The 23,046-nt window shown below is 46.6% G+C and overlaps 1 protein-coding gene across 1 annotated transcript in view; it reads left to right on the top strand.

Annotated features, from left to right (window-relative positions):
* The window catches only part of olfml2a (olfactomedin-like 2A), a 96,168-nt gene that overhangs the window by 60,348 nt on the left and 12,774 nt on the right, over positions 1-23,046 (top strand). The window contains exon 6 of the mRNA XM_072488441.1: positions 22,186-22,422. Within this exon, the coding sequence (XP_072344542.1) occupies positions 22,186-22,422 (237 nt within the window). The remainder of the gene's footprint in view (positions 1-22,185; positions 22,423-23,046) is intronic.

Genomic DNA, 23,046 nt, shown 5'->3' on the forward strand with positions numbered 1-23,046 from the left:
CCATTGTCCGACATGACAGTAAGCGGAATGCCATGGCGAGCGAAGGTCTCTTTGCATGCCCTGATGACAGCGGACGATGTCAAATCGTGCAGGCGTATGACCTCTGGATAATTCGAAAAGTAATCTATGATGATGACGTAGTCCCTGCCAAGCACATGAAAAAGGACCACACCCACCTTCGCCCAGGGGGACGTCACCAACTCATGGGGCTGAAGCCTCTCAGGGGGCTGCGCCGGCTGAAACCTTTGGCAGGTGGGGCAGTTGAACACCATGTTGGCAATGTCGTCGCTGATGCCCGGCCAGTAGACAGCTTCTCGGGCCCTCCGCCTGCACTTCTCGACACCCAGATGGCCTTCGTGCAGTTGGTCGAGGACCAGCTTGTGCATGCTGTGTGGAATCACAATCCGGTCCAACTTTAGGAGGACACCGTCAATGACGGCCAAGTCATCCCGGACATTGTAGAATTGCGGGCACTGTCCTTTGAGCCACCCTTCCGTCATGTGGCGCATCACACGTTGTAGAAGGGGGTTAGCCGCAGTCTCCCGGCGAATACGGGGCAGAGTTGAATCATCAGCTGGCAGATTGGCCAATGTGAAGACCACATGCGTTTCGACCTGACAGATGAACCCCTCCGAATCGGGCGGTGTGCTCACTGCTCTGGATAGGGCATCCGCGATGATGAGGTCCTTTCCCGGGGTGTAGACCAGTTGGAGGTCGTACCTCTGGAGCTTGAGCAGAATGCGCTGGAGGCGAGGGGTCATCTCATTCAGGTCCTTTTGTATGATGCTGACCGGGGGTGATGGTCGGTTTCCACGGTGAACTGAGGGAGACCACACACATAGTCGTGGAACTTATCTATGCCGGTTAACAAACCCAGGCACTCCTTCTCGATTTACGCAGAGCGCTGTTCTGTGGGGGTCATGGCCCGCGAGGCATAGGCGACCGGGGCCCATGATGCAGTGACGTCCCGTTGCAGGAGTACCGCCCCAATGCTGGACTGGCTGGCATCAGTCGAGATCTTCGTATCTCGAGAGGTGTCGAAGAACGCCAATACCGGGGCTGTCGTGAGCTTAATTTTGAGCTCTTCCCATTCCTTCTGGTGTGCGGGCAGCCACTGGAACTCCGTGGTCTTCTTCATTAGGTGGCGAAGAGCCGTTGTGTGGGAGGCAAAGTTGGGAATGAACTTCCCCAGGAAGTTGACCATCCCGAGAAAGCGTAGCACTGCTTTCTTGTCTGCCGGCTGCTGCATGGCTGTAATGGCGCTCACTTTGTCTGTATCCGGACGCACTCCTGACCGGGATATGTGGTCCCCCAGAAACTTTAGCACAGTTTGGCCAAAAGAACACTTGGCTCGGTTGAGGCGCAGGCCGTGTTCTCGTATCTGAGCAAAGACATGCTGGAGACGACTGATGTGCTCCTGTAGTGTGGTGGACCAGATGATGACGTCGTCAATATAGACGTGCACCCCATCGATGCCCTCCATCATCTGTTCCATGATTCTGTGAAATACCTCGGATGCCGAGATGATGCCAAACAGCATCCTATTGTAGCAGTACCTGCCGAAAGGAGTGTTGAAGGTGCACAGCTTCCTGCTGGACTGATCCAGTTGAATCTGCCAAAAATCCTTTGAGGCATCAAGCTTTGTAAAAATTTTAGCCCGGGCCATTTCGCTTGTGATCTCTTCCCGTTTGGGTATGGGGTAGTGTTCCCTCATGATGTTGTTGTTTACGTCTTTAGGGTCGATGCAGATCCGGAGTTCGCCAGAGGGCTTTTTAACACACACCATGGAGCTGACCCATGGCGTGGGCTCCGTGACCCGGGATAGCACTCCTTGGTCCTGGAGATCCTGCAGCTGCTGCTTGAGGCGGTCTTTGAGGGGCGCTGGGACTCTACGAGGTGTGTGAATGACGGGGGTGGTGTCCGGTTTGAGCCGTATTCTGTAAGTGTAGCGCAGTGTGCCCATGCCCTCGAAAGCCTCCTGGTTGTGGGCGAGGAGCGAGTGGAGCTGTGCCCTAAATTCTGCATCCGGGAAGTCTGACGTGCCTTCTGGAGACAGAGCGTGTACCCGCTGAACGAGGTGGAGAACCTTGCACGCCTGTGCGCCTAGCAGGGAGTACTTCGATGATCCAACTATCTCAAAGGACAGTGATGCTGTGTATGCATTGTGTGTCACCTGGAGCTGGCAGGATCCCATGGCTGGGATAACGTTTCCATTGTAGTCGACCATCTTACAACGGGATGGCCGAATCGGTGGTCTAACCTTCAAGGCATAGAAGGCTGACCATGCTATTAGGTTGGCGGAGGCACCAGTGTCTAAACGGAATGTGATTGGTGATCGGTTGACCGTTAGGGTGGCACACCATTCATCACCCGGATTGACACTGTTCACTGGCATCGGGTGGTGGGTCTTGCTTGGGGACATCCGGTTCCTGTCAATGACCGCAACACGGAAGGCTTCCCGGTCGTCTCTATCACCGGTCTGTATATTGTCAGGGTATGACTCGGTGTATGGAGGCTGAATGGTCCGCACGTCCCTGCGAGGCTGGCGGAATTGGGGAGCGTTGGCAGGTTGAGCTGCTCGACAGCAGGCAGCGTAGTGGCCCATCTTGCCACAGCGGAGGCATTGTCGGTTCTTTGCTGGACATTGCCGCCTTAAATGTGCAGATCGACAGTTGCCACACGTCGTGATGTCATGGCGTTTGTTGCGCCATCGCGCATGCGCAGTTCGGTCCTGCGTAGAACGCGCCTGCGTGTCACGTCCCTCTGCATCGACGTCTCTTTTGGCACGTACAAGCGTGGGAGGCCGCGGAAAGCGTGCAAAATGGCCGCCCTCGTCCGGGCCGCGGGCCGGGAGGAATTCGATCGCCTGGACACGCTCGGCCTCGTAGAACCCCTGCCTTGCCGATTCAGCCGCGTACGACCCCTTCCATGCCGATTCGGCTGCCTGGAATTGGGAGTAGCGGCTGGTCGCGTTTAATGGAGGACGCAGGCTTCGATGGCGGTGGCTAGGGTGAAGTTTTTAATTTTGAGGAGCTGCTGGCGTAGGGTGCCCGAGGTGACCCCAAAAACTATCTGGTCCCGAATCATGGAATCGGAGGTGGCCTCGTAACCGCAGGACTGCGCGAGGATACGGTGGTGTGTTAGGAAAGATTGAAAAGGCTCATCCTTACCCTGCAGGCGCTGCTGGAAGAGGTACCTCTCGAAGCTCTCATTTACCTCGACGCTGAAGTGTTGCTCGAGTTTAAGAAGGACCGTCTTGTACTTCGTCTTGTCCTCACCTTCCGCGAACACCAGGGAGTTGTAGATGTGGATGGCATGTTGCCCGCCGTGGAGAGGAGGAGGGCGATTTTCCTGGTGTCCGAAGCATTCTCATTTTCTGTGGCTTCTAGGAAGAACTGGAAGCGCTGTTTAAACAGCTTCCAGTTGACGCCGAGGTTTCCAGCGATTTGGAGCGGCTGCAGCGGGCTGATGGTGTCCATGGCACAGGATGGCGGATTCCTGAAGATGTGTAGGTAGGTCTCACAGTTGCTGGGTTCCAAACCTGGTACTATGTCGTGTTGGGTGCTCTGCTACACAGACGAACCAACACGGTTGCAGATGGTACAACTCTGTTTTATTACTATCGATAACAACATCTGTAAACTTGTTACTGTGGTTCGTTCATTACCCTTTAACCTGTGGACCCAGCCCTAACACTATCTTGGAGAGGCACTCAGCACATGGTGAATGTCTGAGTCGCTTGCTGAGCTGTCTCCTGCTGGAATGAGCGGGAACTGTGGTGTTCCCCGTTTTATAGTGCGTGTGCCCTTGCTTGTGATTGGCTGTGATGTTGCGTGTGGTCTGTTGATCTGTCCGTCAGTGTGTGTGTGTGTTTGCACCATGATGTTTATCTGAATATCATGACAGCAATGAACATGGCCACTGAGCAACCAGGCCAAATGGGCAGCTTGGGCGAGATTCTCCGACCCCCGCCGGGTCGGAGAATCGCCGGGGGCTGGCGTGAATCCCGTCCCAGCCGGTTGCCAAAGTCTCCGGCACCAGAGATTCGGCGGGGGCGGGAATCGCGCCGCGCCGGTTGGCGGGCCCCCCCGCTCGATTCTCTGGCCCAGATGGGCCGAAGTCCCGCCGCTAAAATGCCTGTCCCGCCGGCGTAAATTAAGCCACCTACCTTACCGGCGGGACAAGGCGGCGCGGGCGGGCTCCGGGGTCCTGGGGGGGGCGCGGGGCGATCTGGCCCCGGGGGGTGCCCCCACGGTGGCCTGGCCCGCGATCGGGGCCCACCGATCCGCGGGCGGGCCTGTGCCGTGGGGGAACTCTTTCCCTTCCGCCTCCGCCACGGTCTCCACCATGGCGGAGGCAGAAGAGACTCCCTCCACTGCGCATGCGCGGGAATGCCGTCATCGGCCGCTGACGCTCCCGCGCATGCGCCGCCCGGAGATGTCATTTCCACGCCAGCTGGTGGGGCACCAAAGGCCTTTTCCGCCAGCTGGCGGGGCGGAAATTCGTCCGGCGCCGACCTAGCCCCTCAAGGTTGGGGCTCGGCCCCCAAAGATGCGGAGCATTCCGCCCCTTATGTCTCACAAAACTGAGTCTTTGCAGGAAGCCAGGTGAGTATGGGTTTTGGTTGCATGACTGTTGTTAGTCCTGTCATTTACTGAATTCACTTGCACTCCTAAACAATTACAGTCAATCAGCTTTTAGTTTTGATGTCAAAAAATATTGCTGGAAGGAAAACAGGTATCGTAGTGATATCCAATTTAAATTATTAGCCAGCTGTGAGAATGAGACAGATTATAAACTTTTTTGAATCTACAGAGCTAGGGGGGGGAGGGGTAAAATCATTGTGGGAAACTTAGGCCATCGTGCTGTGACCTGCTACGGGAGATTTGGCAGCTCAGCCTAAAGTCCATTGACTTTCGCAGGACCAAATGAACCCATCAACGGGCGGGTTAGAAATTCCTGCTGTAATATACAGCATTGCTTACACAGGTTACTTCATTTGAAAAAGTAATTAATTGAGTGAAAAATCTTTTAGATGTTTTTATCCAGATGCTTTAAGTTTCCTGTCATACGTAACCAGAATAATAAGGGTGTCCAATAAGAATAAGAGTCTCCAATAATGGGGCTATGTCCCCATGCCAGCGTCAAAACGCTGGCGAATCACTCTGGACTTTCCTGAAGAAAGACCAGAGTGATTCTCCTACCTGAAGAGGGCTACTAGGGCCCCGAAGTAGTCCTCGCAGCTCCGGCTGCCGATACGGGTCCCTGCACCTCCAGTCGGGGGGTCTGCGCATGCGCACAGCGGCGGCCTGCGTCAGCCGCCCCGCGCGATATGGTGGACCCACACCGCGGACCGGCACCAAAAAGATAGGTACCCCCGAGATCGCATGCTCCCATGGATTGGTGGCCCCTAATCGATAGCCTGGTTATCTGTGAGGCCCCTGCGGTGATATGCTTCACTGTAAATACACAAGGGGTTAATGTAGTTACACTAGGGCACTGTAAATACACAAGGGGTTAATGTAAATACACTAGAACTAAATAAACACTAGAGGGAGCACCAGAGACATCATGACACACAGGCATTCAACTAATAGGTCAGTAAAATAGGACAATGTGCAGTCAAGACGCACCCAGAGGTGTCTACCACAAGGGGGCTACCCATATAAAAGGACAGGGCACACATGCTCTTTCTCTTTCCATAGGCGACACTCAGAGACACGGGGGCAGATCAGGAAGCATCACACCCACTGCATGGATTAGAGCAGACTGGTTAGTTAGATTGAGTTACTATAGTAAGATTAGCAGGAGAGTCGAACCCAAGTGGATAGAACATGGATAGAGCAAGGACAGGAATGGTTGTTGCAGGTGCCGGGGTTTAGATATTTCAGTAAGTTCAGGGAAGGTGGTAAAAGAGGGGGAGGGGTGGCATTGTTAGTCAAGGACAGTATTACGGTGGCAGAAAGAACGTTTGATGAGGACTCGTCTACTGAGGTAGTATGGGCTGAAGTTAGAAACAGGAAAGGTGAGGTCACCCTGTTAGGGGTTTTCTATGGGCCTCCGAAAAGTTCCAGAGATGTAGAGGAAAGGATTGCAAAGATGATTCTGGATAGGAGTGAAAGTAACAGGGTAGTTGTTATGGGGGACTTTAACTTTCCAAATATTGACTGGAAACGCTATAGTTTGAGTCATTTAGATGGGTCCGATTTTGTCCAATGTGTACAGGAGGGTTTCCTGACGCAGTATGTAGATAGGCAAACGAGAGGTGAGGCCATATTGGATTTGGTACTGGGTAATGAACCAGGACAGGTGTTAGATTTGGAGGTAGGTGAGCACTTTGGTGATAGTGACCACAATTCGTTTACTTTAGTGATGGAAAGGGATAGGTATATACCGCAGGGCAAGAGTTATATCTGGGGGAAGGCAATTATGATGCGATGAGGCAAGACTTAGGATGCATTGGATGGAGAGGAAAACTGCAGGGGATGGGCACATTGGAAATATGGAGCTTGTTCAAGGAACAGCTACTGTGTGTCCTTGATAAGAATGTACCTGTCAGGCAGGGGGGATGTGATCGAGTGAGGGAACCGTGGTTTACTAAAGCAGTTGAAACATTTGTCAAGAGGAAGAAGGAGAAGATGAGACGTGAAGGTTCAGTTAGGGCGCTCGAGAGTTACAAGTTAGCGAGGAAGGACCTAAAGGGAGGTCTAAGAAGAGCCAGGAGGGGACATGAGAAGTCTTTGGCAGGTAGGATCAAGCATAACTCTAAAGCTTTCGATAGATATGTCAGGAATAAAAGAATGACTAGGATAGGAGTAGGGCCAGTCAAGGACAGTAGTGGGAAGTTGTGCGTGGAGTCCGAGGAGATAGGAGAGGTGCTAAATGAATATTTTTCGTCAGTATTCACACAGGAAAAGGACAATGTTGTCGAGGAGAATACTGAGATCCAGGCTACTAGATTAGAAGGGCTTGAGGTTCATAAGGAGGAGGTGTTAGCAATTCTGGAAAGTGTGAAAATAGATAAGTCCCCTGGGCCGGAGGGGATTTATCCTAGGATTCTCTGGGAAGCTAGGGAGGAGATTGCTGAGCCTTTGGCTTTGATCTTTAAGTCATCTTTGTCTACAGGAATAGTGCCAGGAGACTGGAGGATAGCAAATGTTGTCCCCTTGTTCGAGAAGGGGAGTAGAGACAACCCCGATAGCTATAGACCAGTGAGCCTTACTTCTGTTGTGGGCAAAGTTTTGGAAAGCTTTAAAAGAGATAGGATGTATAATCATCTGGAAAGGAATAATTTGATTAGAGATAGTCAATGTGGTTTTGTGAAGGGTAGGTCATGCCTCACAAACCTTATTGAGTTATTTGAGAAGGTGACCAAGGTGGATGAGGGTAAAGCAGTTGATGTGTATATGGATTTCAGTAAAGCGTTTGATAAGGTTCCCCATGGTAGGCTATTGCAGAAAATACAGTGGCATGGGATTCAGGGTGATTTAGCAGTTTGGATCAGAAATTGGCTAGCTGGAAGAAGACAAAGGGTGGTGGTTGATGGGAAATGTTCAGACTGGAGTCCAGTTACTAGTGGTGTACCACAAGGATCTGTTTTGGGGCCACTGCTGTTTGTCATTTCTATAAATGACCTGGAGGAGGGCGTAGAAGGATGGGTGAGTAAATTTGCAGATGCCACTAAAGTTGGTGTTGTGGACAGTGCGGAAGGATGTTACAAGTTACAGAGGGACATAGATAAGCTGCAGCGCTGGGCTGAGGTGGCAAATGGAGTTTAATGCAGAAAAGTGTGAGGTGATTAATTTTGGAAGGAATAACAGGAAGACAGAGTACTGGGCTAATGGTAAGATTCTTGGTAGTGTGGATGAGCAGAGAGATCTCGGTGTTCATGTACATAGATCCCTGAAAGTTGCCACCCAGGTTGAGAGGGTTGTTAAGAAGGCGTATGGTGTGTTAGCGTTTATTGGTAGAGGGATTGAGTTTCGGAGCCATGAGGTCATGTTGCAGCTGTACAAAACTCTGGTGCGGCCGCATTTGGAGTATTGCGTGCAATTCTGGTCGCCGCATTATAGGAAGGATGTGGAAGCATTGGAAAGGGTGCAGAGGAGATTTACCAGAATGTTGCCTGGTATAGAGGGACGATCTTATGAGGGAACGCTGAGGGACTTGAGGCTGTTTTCCTTATAGAGAAGAAGGTGAAGAGGTGACTTAATTGAGGCATATAAGATGATCAGAGGATTAGATAGGGTGGACAGTGAGAGCCTTTTTCCTCAGATGGTGATGTCTCGCACGAGGGGACATAGCTTTAAATTGAGGGAAGATAGATATAGGACAGATGTCAGAGGTAGGTTCTTTACTTAGGGAGTAGTAAGGGCATGGAATGCCCTGTCTGCAACATAGTGGACTCGCCAACATTAAGGGCATTCAAATGGTCATTGGATAGACATATCGACAATAAGGGAATAGTGTAGATGGGCTTTAGAGTGGTTTCACAGGTCGGCGCAATATCGAGGGTCGAAGGGCCTGTACTGCGCTGTAATGTGCTATGTTCAAGTAGGAGAATTGATAACTGTTCAATAAATGTGTTAAATCTATCTCCAAGTCTGAACCTTCCTTTGTCAGAATATACATCAAGGAAGCAGCTTATTCTACGTGAAGAAGCATAACACAACATGGTACCAAGGAATGACTTGTTGAATCCCTATAGTTCAAATCAACAAATCCGTGACAACCAGCAACAGCACCCAGGCAAGATGTTCGAGATTCCAGTTCCACAGCAGCTCAGGTACTACGGCAATCTCACTGCAAACTGGCGTGCGTTCAGGCAGAGATTCGAGATCTACCTGTTAGCGTCCGACCTATATGGCATGGCGGATGCAGACAAAATAAAGCTGCTACTCACCATCTCGGGTCCAAGAGCAGCAGAAATCTTTGAGACCTTCAAGTACTCCAGAGGACAAGAAAAGAGAAATGTCCAGGCAGTCCTGGACAAGTTTCAAGAATTCTGCGAGGAAAACACAAGAGAGAACGGTAAAAGAGGCGCCAATCATCACCATGAGGCGAAAGTCGGCCTGCAAATGCAGGAAACGGCAGTTTTGATTTGCAGCCATCTTAAGAAAGGAGCCGCACATGCGCAGTTGCACAAGAAGCGCACAGTAGAGGAAAAGCGGTCTGCGCATGCGCAGTCTATTCCTACACTCTATGTCACAAGCGTCATGACGTCAGATGCCCCGGACCATGCCCACTTAAAGGGGCAAAAACACGGAAATTTTTTTAAAGCCATAAAACGTCATTCGTTCACCTGGAACGACAGCACCATGCCCGAACTTCGACCAGTTGCTGAAAATAACCTCCGCAGAATGCTGCAACAAGCAGTTAGCACCGCCCAGAGCAGTGATTTAGTCGTGGAACACTACGACTCAGACGAAGATTTCATCATTGGACGTGGCGACCCCAGTACCCAAATCCGAACCGCAACTAGAGGTGTTGTACATTGAAGACTCCGCCGACGAGTTCTTCGGATTGGGGAATCTTCAGCCCAGCACATATGACATCCGGCTCGTGAGTGCAGGATTATGCTGCGGCCTGATGCCAAGAGACAGAGAGTGGTACAAGCCCACAGAGCGCAGCCTGCTGCCACACAGAGAGTGGCCCACACACCACAAAGGGTCCCAGCCTCCACACAAGAAGTGATGACAGTTTCCACAGCAAGACCAATGCACGATTCCAAACAGGGAACGCTGCAAGATTCCACAGAGAGAGTGACACAAGCCTCCACAGTGAGCTCATGGACAGACTCCACGATGGAAGCAATGCAAGACTCCAGAGCGCAGTCCTTGCATGAACAAGACCATGAACGTCTAGCAACCTCAACTGAATAGAAAGCAGACTATGATAGTCTACCACACTCAAGTGACCAGCAAGAAGACTATGACAGTCTACCATGCTCAAGTGAATGACAAGAAGACACTGAGGCTCTACCCACTGTATGTGCGACAAGTGACGACGGCATCTCACTTCCCATATCAGATGTGCAACGTGACAGACCTCAGCTAGAATGTACAGAGGCACTCAACAATCACAGTGAGACTACTGGTGACTCCGGTGACACCACGGTAATTCAAACATCATCCGCTTGAGCCTCTCCACAAGCAAATGCATTCCTGAACGTTTTGACTCCGGACGGGGAGCATCACGAAACCTCAGAAGATTCAAGTGAACCTGAAATGACCAGTCCGGACGGGGAGCATCAAGAAACCTCAGCTGACACAGGTGAACCAGAAAGGGCTCCAGATGGGGAGCATCGACAAGCCAAAGCTGATTCAAGTAAGCCAGACATGATTCCAGATGGGGAGCGCCTTGGACTCAGTGACTGCAGGCTCAAGGAAACAGCAGATGCCACAAAGGACGCTGACACGAGTAACTGTGTGAAGGATTTGTATTATCCACAGAGAGTGGTCGTTGAGCGCAACAAACCCAACAAACGGAGAATCGCCGCAGGGGCCTCTGTCAATGGCCCCCGACCCGCTACGCGTAGTCTGCGTGCACTCGATTCATGGCGATTCTCCAGAGAGCGGCATAGGACCGGATTTCGGGTTTGACGCCCATTCTCCGCCCCTTCGCCGATCGTGATTTCGGCTCGGAGAATCCCGCCCCATATATGGCCCTAGAAGTTAAACACTTGTAATGTTTCACTTTGTGAGTAAATTTAATCAGGGTAAAGGTTGACCTTTGGTCTCCACCTTCACCAAATAGCTGTTAGATGTTTAACATGGCATTACACTAACTTTGCCAGATTGAATAATGTCATTGAACCTCTTCCTGCACTGAACCCAGTTCTTCCAGAACGTGATTTGTCTGCTCATGGTCCCCACTACCTTGATCCAGGATAGCTTTGTCAGGGAGGGTGGTCTTCGCCTGCCACCCTCCAGAAAGAGGACATCCCTCCTCTCCTTCACTGCCTCAAGGTGGACCTCTAAGATGGCATTGGTAATGTGAGGGTCAGCCAGCTCCGTGTTCCAGCCCTCTACCTTTCCTGCTTCATGTGAAATGCAGCGTAAATCTACAAAATGGCAGAATGCTGCATTTAAATTAGGCCTGCTTTCTTTCAGTCCCACCTCCATTCTCACCTCTGCCGCTAGAAAAAGGCAATGAAACGATCATAGTAAAGGCAATGAAGCCTAGAGAACTTCAGCCTCTAAACAATCATAGTAAAGGCAATGAAGCCTAGAGAACTTCAGCCTCTGTCATTGTGAAAGGAGGTAATTAAAAGAGAATCTCCTGAGGCATAGAAATATTGATCGGTACAATATAATTCTCACAATATTGGTTCGAATTAGATCAGGAAGGTTTGACAGAGACATAAAATGGTGTTAAATGGGAGGGAAAACATGCTTCATCTAAAGAATGTGTATCTTTTGGATTCTGCTGGGTCTGATAGTAGAGGCAAATGTGCAAGAAACCTGATTCTACAATAGAACATCAGATACTTTATGGAATCCATCTTCTATTATGCTTGGTGTGTTATGGTGAACCCCTTATCCTACTTATCTGAATTTACCATTGCTTACCATTATTTGAACAGGAAGATACAAGGCTACGGTTGAAGTGCACTTGGCACATAATAAAAGCTGCAGTTCCAAACCAATCCTAACAAGAGTATTGGTAGAAAGATACTTTTTCAAATGAGATCTTAAGGCAAGAGTCCAGGAGCCATTTCAGGTTTTTTTTAGAGTCTAGTGACACTTTATGGGTGCCACAGTGGTTAACACTACTGCCTCACAGTGCCAGGGATCTGGGTTCAATTGCGGCCTTGGGTCACTATCTGTGTGGAGTTTGCACTTTCCCCCCGTGTCTACTCCGGTTTCCTCCCACATTCCGAAGATGTGCAGGTTAGGTGGATTGGCCATGCTAAATTGCCCCTTAGTGTAGGTTAGGTTAGGGGGTTATTGGGGTGGGGTGTGGGCTTGGGTGGAGTGCTCTTTTAGGGGGTCGGTGCAGACAAGATGGGCCGAATGGCCTCCTTCTGCATTGTAGGGATTCTATGATTCTATTTCAAAGTGTTTGATCCTTTGAGGTCAACAAAATTCCTCCCTCTAATGATGTCATCCGTATCAGATTCTGTGACATACATCTCATGTCTATGTGAATGATCTTTTCTTGCACAAAATGGCCACCACCTTTGTCTTCATAATTACAGTACATGCATTTCAGAGCATTCAATATTTTGTATACTACTAATTTTCATTGTTTTATAATAATTTCCTTGCAGTCTAACGGTGATCTGTGTAGTTACAGAGAGGTATTGCACTTGATTCTTGGTGGTCTAGTGGTACATCTGTTTTCTCTATTGTTCTGCAAGGAAGATGCATCCATATTCCCTCGTGATCTGAGATAGCTTTCAGATTGGCAGTAAACCACAACTGTTTTCCATTTGTTTCAAGTGCCTAAATTGATCTGAAAAGCCAAAAATCAAATCGATTTGGGAATTAGTCCAAGTATTATATACTGCAGTATTGAATAGTGTACACCTTCACATTCCATTTACAGGTATAAATAGGTTACTGACATTTCAATAACAGGTCTAGGTCTGTGATCATCTTTTAAGCATGTTATGGATTATATTATTATGGTATCTTTATTCTGGCACTGGTTGTGGCTTTGCTAAATTAACATAAGAGCCCAAACAAACTAAAAGGCAATGGTGATTAAGGGGAGAACTCTCCAATGGTTGGAGTCATACTTGGCACAAAGGAGCATAGGGTGTTTTTGTATGCAGATGATCAGCTTCTTTATATCACAGTCCCAGTCTCCGCCACAGATGAGATAATGAAGCTACTTAGGAGCTTTGGCTCCTTCTCGGGATATAAGTTAAATTTGGACAAGTGTGAATACTTTCCGGCGATCTCCGTACTCCATTAGGGGAGCCGATCTGGGGATGTTGCCTTTTCAGCTTTGCCAGATCTAGCTTTCATTATCTGGGAATCCGGGTGGCCCACAATTGGGCCTTGCTTCATAAATTAAATTATGCTAGTTTGGTAAATGAGGTTAAGTCTGACTTGCAGAAGTGGGATAGCCTCCCCTTGTCCTTGGCGGACAGGGTTCAGACTATTAAAATGAATGTTCTCCCATGGTTTTTATTTCCTTTTTGGTGTCTCCCCATTTTTCTCCCCAAATCTTTATTTGTTAGAGTCAACAAATTGATAGCTTCCTTCATTTGGGTGGGTGGGGGTGGGGGGCAAGACCCAAGGGATTTGTAGGGCTTTTCTTGAGAGAGGGAGACAATCAACAGGCTTAGCTCCACCTAATTCATTATTTTATTAATAATAATAATCTTTATTAGTGTCACAAGTAGGCTTACATTAACACTGCAATGAAGTTGCTGTGAAAACCCCTCGTCGCCTCACTCTGGCGCCTGTTCGGGAGGGAGAATTCAGAATGTCCAATTCACCTAACAAGCATGTCTTTCGGGACTCGTGGAAGGAAACCGGAGCACCCAGAGGAAACCCACGCAGACACAGGGAGAATGTGCGGAGTGCACACAGACAGTGACCCAAGCCGGAAATCGACCCCAGGTCCCTGGCGCTGTGAAGCAACAGTGCTAACCACTGTGCTAATGTTGAAAAAGTACTGGGGTGACCAAGGAGCGGAATTCCCTCTGGCAGCAGATGGAGGCAGACACTTGTAGTGGTTCTAGCTTGGGGCTTTGGTAACTGCCTCACTTCCGTTTTCCCCTGCAAAATGTACCTTGAGTCTGACAGTAGTGTCCACTCTGAGGATTTGGAGGCAGTTTAGCCAACATTGTAAGCTGGGCTCCATGTCATTGTTAGCCCCGATTTGTAGTAACCCTCACTTTATGACAGCGTGTTTAGATACGACATTCAGCTCATGGGGTAGGAGGATCTGGAGATGTTTGGGGACCTGTTTGTAGAGGGTAGGCTTTGAGGAGCTGTTGGACAAATTCCAATTCCCGAGGACTAATTTATTTAGATATTTTCAGATTTGCGATTTCTTGGGTTAAGAGTTTTCTTCATTACCCTTGGCATCTTCACCCTCCCTCTTGAATAGGAGATCTCTGCCAATGCCGATGCTGAGTGGAGGGAGGATTTCGGACATTTATGGCCAGATCCTGTCGGTGGAGCAGGCTCCGTTGGATGAGCTGAAGAGGAAGTGGGAGGATGAACTGAGTCTGGTTTTGGATGGGGGGGGCTGTGGAGAAAGGCTCTTTAGAGGATCAATTATTAATACCTCCTCATAGGGCAGAACGGTGGCGCAGTGGGTTAGCTCTGCTGTCTCACGGCGCCGAGGTCCCAGGTTCGATCCCGGCTCTGGGTCATTCTCCGTCAGGAGTTTGCATATTCTCCCTGTGTTTGCGTGGGTTTTGCCCCCACAACCTAAAGATGTGCAGGATAGGTAGATTGGCCAGGCTAAATTGCCCCTTAATTAGAAAAAATGAATTGGGTACTCTAAATTTATAAAAAGAAAAAAAAAAATTACTACCCCCTCATGTGCAAAGCTCAGCTTGATTCAGTTCAAAGTGATATACAGGACACATCTGACCAAGGCGAGAATTAGTGTTTTTTTCTCGAGTGGAGGATAGGTGCGAGCATTGTTCTCGGGGGCTGGAGAATCATACCCACATGTTCTTCTGGTCATGACCTAAACTTGAACGTTTCTGGGAGTCCTTCTTTAGCACCATGTCAGAGATTCTTGATATCGAGCTGGAGCCTTGTCTGCTGATGGCCATTTCAAGGTTTCGGACTCGCCAGTGCTGCAGACGGGGGTGAAGGCGGATGTCCTCGCCTTTGTCTTGTTGATAACCCGGAGGCACGTTGTGCTTGGGTGGAGATCTCTTACTCCGCCGACTGCCTCGATCTGTTTGGGTGACCTAATGGAGTTCTTGGGCGGGATTCTCCTGTACCTCCGCATCTTTAGGGGCTAGGCCCGCACCGTTAGGAGCTATGCCCGCCCCGGAGTGGTTGGTACCCCGCCGGCTGGCATGGAAGGCCATTGGCGCCACGCCAGCCGGGGCCGAAGGGACTCCGCCGGCCGACGCGGGTCCGCGCATGCGCGTGAGCGTCAGCGGCTGCTGATGTCATCCCCGCGCATGCGCAGGGGGGTTCACCTACGCGCCGGCCATGGCGGAGGATAGCGGTCGGCGCGTAGGAAAAGGGTGCCCCCACGTCACAGGCCTGCCCGCGGATCGGTGGGCCCCGATCGCGGGTCAGGGCACCGTGGGGGCACCCCCAGAGCCAGATCAGCCAGCGCCCTCCCCAGGACCACGGAGCCCGCCCGCCAGGTCCCGCCAGTAAGGGACATAGTTCAATTTACGCCGGCGGGACTGGCATAGGACCAGCGGGACTTCGGCCCATCACGGGCCAGAGAATCACCAGGAGAAGACGGCGTGGCGCAATTCCCACCCCCGCCGAATCTCCGGTGCCAGAGAATTCGGCGGCCGGCGGGGGCGGGATTCACGCCGCCCCCCGGCGATTCTCTGACCCGGTGGGGGGGGTCGGAGAATCCCGCCCCTTACATCTGGAGAAGGTCAAGTACATCATTAGGGGGTCGGTTGGAGGGTTTTACTCTAGATGGCAGCCATTAATTTACTTTTTCAAAGAGTTTGTCAGCAACATCTGTTAGGGGGGTGTTTTTAGTTATATGTTTGAGGGATTAGGTTTAGTGGGGTTGTTAAGTAATAGTAAGAAGTTTTACAACAACAGGTTAAAGTCCAACAGGTTTGTTTCGATATCACTAGCTTTCGGAGCGCTGCTCCTTCCTCAGGTGAATGAAGAGGTATGCTCCAGAAACATATATATAGACAAATTCAAAGGCGCCAGACAATGCTTGGAATGTGAGCATTAGCAGGTGATTAAATCTTTACAGATAGATTTAATCACCTGCTAATGCTCACATTCCAAGTATTGTCTGGCGTCTTTGAATTTGTCTATATATATGTTTCTGGAGCATACCTCTTCATTCACCTGAGGAAGGAGCAGAGCTCCGAAAGCTAGTGACTTTGAAACAAACCTGTTGGACTTTAACCTGGTGTTGTAAAACTTCTTACTGTGCTCACCCCAGTCCAACGCCGGCATCTCCACATCATTGTTAAGTAATGATTGTGCTGTTTTTGTGTTGTACCTAAATGTAAAGTGTGGTATTATTTTGTTATAAAGAAAATTTTCTTCAATAAAAATATTTTAAAAAATACTTGGCACAAAGGAGGGTGGTTGCAGTTTTTGAAGGCAAATCATCTCAGTCACAAAACATCAATGCAGAAGTTCAGCACTGAAGTACTCAAGGTCCAATTACTATCAACTGCTTCAATGATCTTCCTTGCATCGGTTTGCTGATGGTTACATAATGTGCAGCTCCATTTGTGATGCCTCAGCTACTGAAAATGTACATGCACATAGTAAATCCTAGACAGTATCTAGGGTTGGGTTGGTACGTGGCAAATTTCATTCGTGCCACATACATGCCAGTCAATAATCATCTCCAGTAAAAGAATGCCTAACCTCCTCCTCTTGATATCTAGTGGTATTACCATTTCTGAGACCTAACCATAAAGATCCTGGGGCTGGGGTCAACATTGATCAGAAACTCAACCAAAAGATGTATAGGTTGCCAAAGGATAGTCACCAGTAACACTAAATAAGTTGCGATAAAGTTTATTGCATTATACCCAAAATGGTATTATGCAAGCACATTAATGCAGTGCTTCGATTTTAACATTGCACAATGCAACATTTGTTTGAATGTGTAATATTTGACAAGGCAGTATGTACTCTGAGACAATATCTGTCGATTTTTAAATTTCATTCCTGGGTGATACAGTGGAGTTAACATTCAACATTAAAAAAATGAAAACATTATTGGTAAAGTTTCTCATTTGAGGTATTATTGTTCTTCTCTCCATTTAATAATCATAGAATCACAACAGTGCAGATTGAGGCTATTTGGCCAATCGAGTCAACACAGATCCTTCGAAAGAGCATCCTACCTAGGCCCACGCCCCCACCCGATTCCTGTAACCCAGTGACTCCATCTCATCTTTTGGACACTATGGGACAATTTAGCATGGCCAATCCACTTAACTTGCACATCTTTGGACTGTGGGAGGAATCCGGATCACCCGGAGGAAACCCACGCACACACAGGGAGTATGTGCAAATTCCACACAGACAGCTATCCAAGGTCGGAATCAAACCTTGGTCTCTGGCGCTGTGCGGCAGCAATGTTAACCACTGTGTCACCATGCCGCTATCAAATATGTAGAATATTCTACATAACTGATTTATTTCTTTGGTCAGAATATTATGTGCAGATTTAGTTAGGGTACTGAAGTTACCAAATCTTTTTCCTTCCTAGCAATTGGGAAATAAGTAATACAAATTAATGATATTGATCTTCGGTTAAATTCAGTTCCTATTGTATCAGGGACATACTTTAAAGAAGAGTGCAGCTGACAAATTCTGCCCTGCAGTAAGATAATTCACTGGTGGTTATTTGCAGGATAAAAGTACTGCTTCACCCAGCTGCCATTAATCAGTGAGAACGGAAAAGTATTCAGAGTAATAAAATTCTAAGAAAGTGGTATAAATAGAAAATACTCTGTGGGTGATTTAAATGATGCAGCCTATCAGAAGTGAGTTTGGTTTTGTTTTGTGACAGGAGGTAACTTTGTATTTTACTTGCTATTAATTCCAATTCAATTGGATAATGAATAATCTGTAAGACTGAAAACACTTGAAAAATAAATAAATGGTCCATAAATTAATATAGCGAATGTACTGAAAGTGAATTTCGTTTCTGGGATCACTAACAATTATTTTCCCACTTGAATCTATTTTTGTTGCAATTCTTTAACACAGTCATATGTTCATACATGGGTGTAGTGCACATTATATGGGATTCAATATACAGGAAACAGAAACAAAGCATTGGGAGTGTGCCTTTCATTGTGCCTTCCAGAGGAAGCTGGTTCCAGGAGTGATATTTTTTTGTTGGCTTCCAGTTGCAGTGACAACAAATATGTTTTGTTGGATCCTTTTGGTTCTGTTGCTCCAGCTTTGTCAAGGTTAGTTGGCTGGTTTGGATCCGTGCCAAACTACACTTGGGCTGTTGTTGCAGTTTCAGGAAACCAAAAATTAGAATCAGATGAATTAATTAATACAAATTAATTCTCTAGCACCAAGCTAACCATCAGCTAACAAATGGTTTCATTCACATATACTTGTCATTTCCAAGCTAATGTACCTCCTCACGTTACCTTAATGGCACTTATATTGGATGGACCAAAGGAACATTAATTGTGGCGCTTTGTACCCACATTAAAAATGACCCATGATCTTGGGATTTTTCATCATAATATGAATTCTACTGTTGTCAAGCAGTTCTAATGATTTGTTTTATAAGTACTATTTTTGGAGATTGATTGGTTCAGATGTTGAGAAGAACCTGAACTGACACAATTGACGTTGAAAGATTCAAATTTAGTCAATAAATTCGATCCTGGCTCTGGGTCACTATCCATGTGGAGTTTGCACATTCTCTCCGTATTTGCGTGGGTTTCGCCCCCACAACCCAAAGGTGGATTGGCCATGCTAAATTGCCCCATAATTGGAAAAAATGAAAAATGAAAAAAGTTTATATTTTAAAAAATAATGAATTAGGAATGCGGCCTCCAATTGAAAATCTAACAACTAAAAAGGAATTGAATGAATTCCAAGCATTTTCTCGGGTCACATATCAAATAAACATGATTCCTTTGGCTTCACAGACACACACACGGACATTATAAGGACAGACACTAAGTTATATCATATTGTAAGGCCAGTGGCAGGCTAGAAGATTGGGAAAATTTCAAATATAAACAAAGGGATACTAAAAAAGTAAATAAAAAGAGCTAAGGTAAATTACGAAAATTACTAGCACAGAATATCAAAAAGAATAGCAAAAGCTTCTGCAGGTACATAAAAGGGAAGAGAGTCGCGAAGGTGAATGTTGGCCCCTTGGAAGATTAAACTGGTGAGTTAATAGTGGGGAACACAGAAATGGCAGAGCTGCTAAATCAATACTTTGCCTCAGTTTTCATGGTGGAAGACACTAGTAACATTCCTATAGGAACGGGCAATTCAGAGATAATAGAAAGGGTGGAACGTGGAACAATCAGCATCAATTGGGAAACAGTACTCAACAAACACTTGGGATTGAGGGCAGACAAGTCCCCAGGGCTTGATGTCCTACATCCTAGGGTGTTAAAGGAAGTGGCAGCAGAGATAGTGGATCCATTGGTTATGATATTCCAAAATTCCATGGACACGGGAAAGGTTCCAGTGGATTGGAAAACTGCTAATTTAACACCCTTATTAAAAAAGAGAGGGAGATAGAATGTGGGAAATTACAGACCAGTTAGTTTAACATCTGTTGTTGGAAAATTGTTAGAATCAATTATCAAGGATATAATATCAGGACATTTGGAAAGCCAAAGTGCTATCCATCAGATAGCATGGTCTTATGAAGGCAAATCACGTTTGACTAATTTGCTTGAGTTCTTCGAAGATGTAACAAGCAAAGTGGATAATGGAGATCCTGTAGTTGTAGTACATCTGGATTCTTGAAGGCATTTGATAAGGTGCCGCCCAGAAGGTTAATTCACAAGGTGTAACCGCATGGAATTTATTAGCTTGGATAGAAGACTGGCTGACAGACAGGAGACAGAGAGTCGGGATAAATGGGTCTTTTTTTGGATGACTAGATGTAACTAGTGGGGTGCCACAGGGTTCGATCCTTGGGCCCCAGCTATTTACAATCTATACTAACGACTTGGATACAGGGATAGAAGGTTCTATAGCCAAATTTGCAGATGACACAAAAATAGGTGGAACAATAAGTTGCAATGAGGAAATAAGAACCTTATAAATGGATTTAGATAGGTTAGGAGAGTGTGCCAAAATGTGGAGTAAAAAAATGGAGTTTAACATGGATAAGTGTGAGGTTATGCATTATTGTCGAAAAAATGGAAAGGCAACTTAAATGGGGAGAGACTTTGGGGTGCTCCAATGCAGAGGGATCTGGGTGTCCTCGTGCATGAGTCACAGAAAACGAGCATACAGGTGCAAAAATTAATAAGGAAAGTAAATGGAATGTTGGCATTTATAGCAAAAGTAATTGAGTATAAAGGTAAGGAAGTGTTGTTGAAACTATACATTGGTATTGGTAAGACCGCACCTGGAGAATTGTGCACAGTTTTGGTGCCCTTATTTGAGGAAAGATGTAGTGGCATTGGAGGCAGTTCCGAGGAGGTTTACTAGGTTGATTCTAGATATAAGGGGTTTGTCGTATGAGGAGATGAACAGTTTGAACAGTTTTAAGACTATGCTCTCTAGTGTTTAGAAGAATGAGGGGAGATCTAATTGAGGTATACAAGATGCTAAAAGGTATGGATAAAGTAGACATGGAGCTGATGCTTCCTCTTGTGGGGCATTCTAAAATGAAGGGTCATAATGTTAGAATAAAAGGTAACAAATTTGAAACTGATTTGAGGAGAAACTACTTCTCCCAAAGGGTTCTGAATCTGTGGAATTCGCTACTCCAGTGTGCGGTGGATGCAGGGGCAGTGAGTAAATTTAAGGAGGGGTTGGACAGATTTTTAATTAGTAATGGGTTGAAGGGTGATGAAGAATGGGCAGGACAGTGGAGTTGAGGCCAGGATGGGAGGCTAAATCTCCTGCTCCTTGGTCATGTGTTCTCGGGAGGAGATGCCCTGGCTGATTTTGCAATCCAGCTCTTGGTCTGTAACATTGTAGGTAGCAGATGAGGAACATATCAGCCATGATAGAATGGCGGAGCAGACTCGATGGGCCGAATGGCCTAAATCTGCTCCTATATCTTCTGAACATAATCAGCCCCTCTTCCACCATGGACAATGCCTCTCATCCCAGCCCCCCCCCCCCCCCCCTCCCACATCCAGTTACTCAGCAGCCGTGGGATCCACTCCCACCTCCCCACCTTGGCCTAGGCTCTGGCTCAGCCTCGGTCGAGACTTGGACCCATCCAACAGCTCCCCAACTGAGATTTAGATGTTATGGGTGAAAGCTAATTGAGATAGAATTTGATAAAACTACAATAATGTTAAATCACTGTTTGATCTGTATTTTTTAAGTTAAAAGAACAGGACATGTAAATTTCAAGAAAATCTCAAAGCACACAGAATTCTGTGCAATATTCAACACTTTTATTGTCCATGAATTTCTATGGGCCAGTTACTTATGCTGAATTATGTTCAAATGTGCCCATTAAGAGCTGTATTGAAACCATTGACCCAATTTTTACATAGAAGTTCCACAGAGTAAAATGGTAGGATTTTACCTGAGCTTCGGGACCCCAACGTTGGGATAAAATGAGGGTCCAGGACCTATATTGCTGGCAGTGGGAATGGCTCAGCAATTTTACTGGAGTTAGCCTCTTAATTGGCTGCCTTCAGGCTTGCCAAGGACTCTTTCTATTTTCCTGGCCTCCAAGCCTGCCATCCCAAGGACAGGAAGCTCCTGCTCAAAGAGAAGCTCTAATCCCATTATCATATGTTAGATTCAAATTCACGAAGGCAGAAGACCAATGTATCTTGTCCTTCACATTTTGAAAACCTTTGTTTTTCTTTCTTGGAGACTGCACAAATTATAAACCCTATAGAGCCAGAAAGTTGCAAAGAGGATGCTTCCAAAACTATAATAATGCACTACAGTTCAGAAGTAAATAATAACAAAAGGCTTTTTTATGACTTTCATAGGAAAATGGACAGAATCATGTAATTCATTCCTCATAATCTTTTCAGAATTACGCGTAATGAAAATGGAATTTGATTGAAGTCATTGTAAATCAGTGGCACTGAATACACTGGCCGGGGTTTTATTTTCTGTGTTTGCCAGCTTTCAATTTTCTACCCATTTACTTTAATGGGCAAAACATCAGCCTGATGAATGCAGAAACAGAAAACCTCAGCCAGTATCTTGAGCATTGTAAAATCTGAAAAAATGATGATCTGTGCTTAAAAAAAAAAGTGCCTGTGAACTGTAACAATGGAATAAGAAATAAATGCTCTGTAAGTTTGTATAATCCAGTTAGTGACATTTTTCTTTTGCACAATTTGAAATGGAGCCACATTGATGTTTTTTAAACCACTCTCAGATAATTCGTTTAAAGGGACTTTACGTTCTGAGGATAAGGAGTCAAGAGCTGCAGGAAAGACTCCGGTTTCTCGTGAATCCGAAGTAGCTGGCAGGAGAACAGAGAATATAACAGCTACTCCAGCCCCTGTCACCAGAAGTGCCACGGCAACCATTACAGAAACTACAAGCACTGGTACCATAGAGACGACCACACTCACCGCCAACACACGCACTCGGTCAGCTGGGCCACATAAAGGTATATTTATTTTGCACAAAGTAATTTTTAAATAGTTTTAACTTTTCAATAATTTGAATACAATGAAACCTGGTTTACAAATTTTCTATGGAAAATCCTTTGTAATGTTTCCCAGATCCCACTTGCAGCAACAGCTCAGAAAATAATACAATTTTCAACGAGTAACAATAACTTGCATTTACAAATACCTATAATATTGTAAAATGTTCCAAGGTGCCTCACAGGATTATAATCAGACAAATTATAACATAAATAACACTTCTTCACATATTTAGATTTAACTATTGAATGTTTACTTGTTCATTATTTTTGTTATTTTTTTCTTAAAAACAACTAGTTTGATCCATTTTCATTCATAAAATCATTATCTGGAGTTTAGCTTTGTTCATTTATTTTCTTCCTTTCTTGATCATCCTATGCCATGCACACTGCCAAGTTGAGAAGGCAAGAAGACAAAGTACAAGAATTCAAGATTCCCTTTAAATCAACTGCTCAGAGGCAATATGATTAATGTTGATGGCTCTGCTCTATTTTTCTACTCCTCATTTGGAGCAGCAACCAACTTCTGCTGAGTACCTCTTTCTGCCCTCTCATTACCCCCACTGATGATAATGTGGCTCAGGT

This window comes from Scyliorhinus torazame, chromosome 22 (assembly GCF_047496885.1).
Source record: "Scyliorhinus torazame isolate Kashiwa2021f chromosome 22, sScyTor2.1, whole genome shotgun sequence".
Classification (NCBI taxonomy): Eukaryota; Metazoa; Chordata; class Chondrichthyes; order Carcharhiniformes; family Scyliorhinidae; genus Scyliorhinus; species Scyliorhinus torazame.